General features: G+C 44.8%; 1 protein-coding gene across 1 annotated transcript; it reads right to left on the bottom strand.

The window, feature by feature from the left end:
* Positions 1-1,949: 1,949 nt before the first annotated feature.
* LOC123054289 (F-box protein At5g07610) lies at positions 1,950-3,792 on the bottom strand. Its single transcript, XM_044478024.1, has 2 exons — positions 3,652-3,792; positions 1,950-3,561 (listed from the first exon to the last, which is right to left on the bottom strand). Exon 2 carries the CDS (start codon positions 3,552-3,554, stop codon positions 2,283-2,285), a length of 1,272 nt encoding a protein of 423 aa, XP_044333959.1. The 5' UTR covers positions 3,555-3,561; positions 3,652-3,792; the 3' UTR covers positions 1,950-2,282.
* Positions 3,793-4,662: the final 870 nt, after the last annotated feature.

Raw genomic sequence — 4,662 nt, 5'->3', positions numbered from 1 at the left:
CCAAAACCAAATATGAGGACACGATGTTGAATTATAGATGGTCCTTAGGCCCATACATGAAAATAGGAGTAAAGGAAATGGTTTCGATAACCGGCGGACTATGTATATGAACCAATTCAGCAATAAGTTGCAGGGAATAAATTCTTCTTTTTCGGTGTGCTTATGAGTTCGCGTGATATGGAGAACATGTAGGAGCAAAAGATAATTCTACGAGTTACTACTGTTGTCCATGGGGATTGGGTAATATTGTTAACGGGAATGTAGGAATGTAGTTTCCGAAGAAACATCACAGTTGTCTAGAAAATGACAGGAAACATGGGGAAATTGTGGGACATAGTTCAATAGATTTATTCAGGTCAGAAACTGAATAAACCATGGTGTAATTATATGGTGTTGTGATAGAAATTCAGACTGGATTCACCAGAATTCATTAGCTTAGATAAGAGGAACTTGTTTGATGCAGTACATTACCGCTTAGGATTAAGATGAAATATACTCACATTGCAACATTCTTATTGAGACTTTCAGTAAACTAAGCTGCACCCACCGATATGATTAATCTTTCTAGCAGGAAATGCCCAGTCCTATGCTGGCACCTGCCGAAATCCCTTTCTCATTCGTGAACCACACACAAGATTACATGATATTTACCTTTGGCTTATCACCTGATATGTAGCAAAAATAATAGTCCCTCCGATTCAAAATAAATGTCTCAGTTTTGAACTAATGTTAGTTCAACCTTAGTTCAAAACTGCGACACTTATTATGATTGAAGGGAGTACTGTATCAAAACCACTTGATCCTCTGTAGCAGGTTAGCTGTGGAACCAAGTTCAACTGGATTCAACAGAATTCATCAGTAACATGAAAAATAGATAAAAGGAACTTGTTCGATGCAGGATGCAGCGCATGCCGCTGAGGCTGGTCATAGTGGGGAGTAACTTATATTAGTGTCATGCATATGACACTAGTCTAAATTACTAATTTCATAGTGCAAAATAACATAATAGTAGTGTCATAGATGGCTTCATTTATTAGCTTGTAGACTCATACTTTCTCGGGAAGCACTATGTTACAGTAACATATTATGTTACTCTAAACACCTCTCTCCTTATTAACTAAATGCCACATAAGCAAAATTTTCTTGAAGTGCGCTATGATACTATCTAAGTTACTCCCACTATGACCAGCCTGAGGACTAAGATCAAATAGACATTGCGACAGTACGATTGAGACATTCAGTACACTAACACGTTGACAAGTGTCATGCCCCTGGGGCCATGCCCCTTTTACTCTTGGCGGGTCTTCCTCCGTGAAATGGGCTGGGCCTAGCTGCAAGGATCTGAAGCAATGTCTATATAAGGAGAGACGCAACACAGAAGGGCAGCCAACCATTGAAACGTCTTGAAGCCTCTCATCCTCATCCTCTTGCTCCTGTTCCTCACCTTCCTGCTTCGTGTATCTCACCCCTTGTTGCTGATTCTCACCTCAAATTCCTTCTCTTGTAACCGAAATCGGTATTGATCTGATTGCTCATCATATGTATGTGCCTGGGGCGTGACAACAAGCTGCACCCACTAATATTCCTCAAATATTATGGCCAATAAAGCCAGATTACATTATAATCTAGCCACATGGAGAAAATTCGTGTCCAGGGCATATCTGTTGGGATACCACACATTGCTCCGAACAAACAATCAAGCTAGTTGGGGTGTAAGCACCAGCTAATGACTCCCAGAACAGAGGAGCAGAGGGTACAAATAGCCATGTCTTGTTTTTCTCACCCAGCAAGAAAGCTTTTTAGGAAAGCTGGCCTTTTCTTTTGTCGAACAAAAGCAATTTTTCAGTTCACCCAGATAGAAAAAATTGCAGTGGCAGCACCTCACCCAGATCTTGAGGACTAACATCAAATAGGCTTTGCAACAGTCTGAGATTGAGACTTCCAATAAATACACAAATTACACTAAGTAATATTAGGATTTAGGTCACATAATCCTTACATATCATGGCTATGAAAACCAGATTTTAGAATACTTTAGCCACATGAAACTAATTTGTACCTAGGACAATAGCTTAACAATCTTCTTTGAAAACTGCAATATGCTTAATCTCTAAGGTTACCAAGGATTGCTGCAAACAGAAAAATCAAGCTCAAAGGAGCACATAACCACCAGCAAATCGAATGACATAATTTAAGTCGATTCAAAAATCCAACAGACAAATAGTTTAGCCTAAAGAAGATCCCATTCTTGAAGGAAACACAAACTTGACTCCTAGGTAACACTACTGCCCATCTGCACCTGCAAATGAGTCTGAGAAGAGTGGAACATAGGGTAGAAATATTGCTGTGTTGTTTTCCTCGAGATGAAGGATACGATGAAGTCGATGTTGCATATCGTATGATGCCAATGTATCATCATCATATGAATACAAGAAAATGCTGCCGCGGTCTGGATGAATAGCAGCAACATCGAACTCTGCCGAAGTTATGCTCCATAACTCAGCAATGGTGACACTATGCTTCAAAATCCATTCCTTACTATCATAATCCTTCATGCACCAGACTGCTGCTATCTCGGCAGCTAGAGATGTATCCTCCTCCTTTTTCTTCTTCTTCTTCTTGTTATTGTCAACAGTAGGTAGGACTTTGCTAGCATAGTGCAAGCACCCCTGTGACAATCCAATTCTACCAAAACCCAAACCACGTGAAGGCAAACGGGTAGTCTTCCACACCTGCCCCTCCACGTCCACTGCTACCAGCACAAAATTTTCGTCCATGTACAGGGGGTGGTGCAGCCAACCAAGCAAGTGTAGCATACCGTGAAAGAAGACACCGGAAAGGCCGGCGAAGAGGGTAATTTTCTCAAACAAGCGACTTTCTCTATGATTCCAGGCTCCAGTTTGCGAAGAGTATATGTTGACTCCTGTGACGTATTTCTTCAGATCGCTGTTCTCAAATTGAAGAACACGGAAATGGGAGGAGACTGCTGGATCAAAAGCCAAACGAGCGAAGACGAAGCTGTCAGGAGGCGCCTCAGGGTGAGGGGGGAGGTCGACCCACCTCCCGGTGGCCGGATTGCACACGATGTAATGGGATTCAACCGGCGTATTCTCGTCCCCGGAAGGAGAAGAAGGGGCCATGTGGACGCGGCAGAGGAGGAGGCCATTGCAGGTGTCCAGCTGGTTGACGTACAGGTACTTGTCGGATGGCAAGAAAGGGAGGAGCGGGTCAACCGGCGGGGATGGGCTGTTGGAGATGTTGGCGAAGTGGAATTCATGGAAGTGGGGGTCTCTCCTGTGGAAGGTGCTGTAGAGGAAGCCGGCGAGGGCCTGGGGCAGCTTCTTGCGGTTGGCGGGGTCCGTGATGAGGGCGCGCCAGGACGGCGAGACGCACTTGAAGCGGTGGACGGACCTGGCGGGGAGGTGGGAGAGGATCTCCACGATGAGGTCGTCCGTCAGGAGGCTGGCCGCCTCCGCCACCGGAACTGCCTCCTGCGCCGACGCCGGAGGGTTGGTCGCCCTTGCCTTCTTGTGCCGAGAGCTCTTCTCCTCCATGGTGACGCTTAAAGGAACAAGGGATTCATCAATCTGGGTTAGAAGGACGAATTGATGGGGTGGCAGACGGTTTTCCCGTGCGCGTGAAGAGAAATACCTTGGCTTGAGGCGGCGGCGTAGGATGCGATTGTTCGTCGGACGCGACGGCGGCGGCGGCGTAGGCGGCGACGGGGGTTCGGTAACCCACCGATTGGGGAAATGTTACTGTAGCAGTGGATGGATGGTGGGTAATGTTGGGCCGCAAAAGCATTAGCAGGGAAATACTGGGCCGTGTTTTACATTATACTAGTATCTTCCATGGCCATGTCAGCCCCTCCCTCTTGTCTCAAGAAAAAAATGTCAGCCCCTCCCTCAAAACAAAAATGTTGGCCCCTCCACTTCACTTCTGCACATGTCTCTTTTCTCAGAAAAAAAAACTTTTGTGCATGTCTCAAAAAAAGAATTTACTTCTGTACAGTTTCTGGAAAAAAAAACTTCACCTCTGTACAGCGCAACAAACTTTGTCTTCGCCTAACTTTTTTAAAAGAAAATATGTCTAAAAAAAGCCTAAAAAAACTTTGTCTTCCATTCCCTATAAGAATTTGTCTATAGGACGTGAAACTTGAAACCAGATTGCTCACTCGTTTATCTTCACCGTGTTTATTTAATTTTGCCAAATGACATATATACTAAAGATGTCATCTGAATATCTTTATTAAGGAAATCAGTCAATCCTTACAAGGTCGTCCTTAAAAAAATAAAATTACATACCGGTCCTTGGATAAATTAACGTCATCCTACTCCTACACCCACTGGCGGTGCGCCCTGAGCGAAGCAGGCTCAATGCCACCCATGGAACTCTGAAAATAGCCTCAAGGCCAGGGAAATGTTGTTGGTGCAGCAGCCGAGAAGTCATCTATGAGAGTCAGAAGATGTCGGCGACAAAAATCTCGGTAACAAACCGCCATCCTGTAGAGGAAGACGATGAAGAGGGGTGGACGACCATCCCAGATCATGCGAGACAGACTCGGGGAGACATGACCTCACAAGCTTCCGGACCACCCCAAAGTTGGTCGACCAAGGCAATGACCTTGCTCACAAATGAGTAGACGATGGTGAAGCACATGTT

This window comes from Triticum aestivum, chromosome 2D (assembly GCF_018294505.1).
Source record: "Triticum aestivum cultivar Chinese Spring chromosome 2D, IWGSC CS RefSeq v2.1, whole genome shotgun sequence".
Classification (NCBI taxonomy): Eukaryota; Viridiplantae; Streptophyta; class Magnoliopsida; order Poales; family Poaceae; genus Triticum; species Triticum aestivum.
This window is presented reverse-complemented; position numbering and strand designations above follow the sequence as displayed.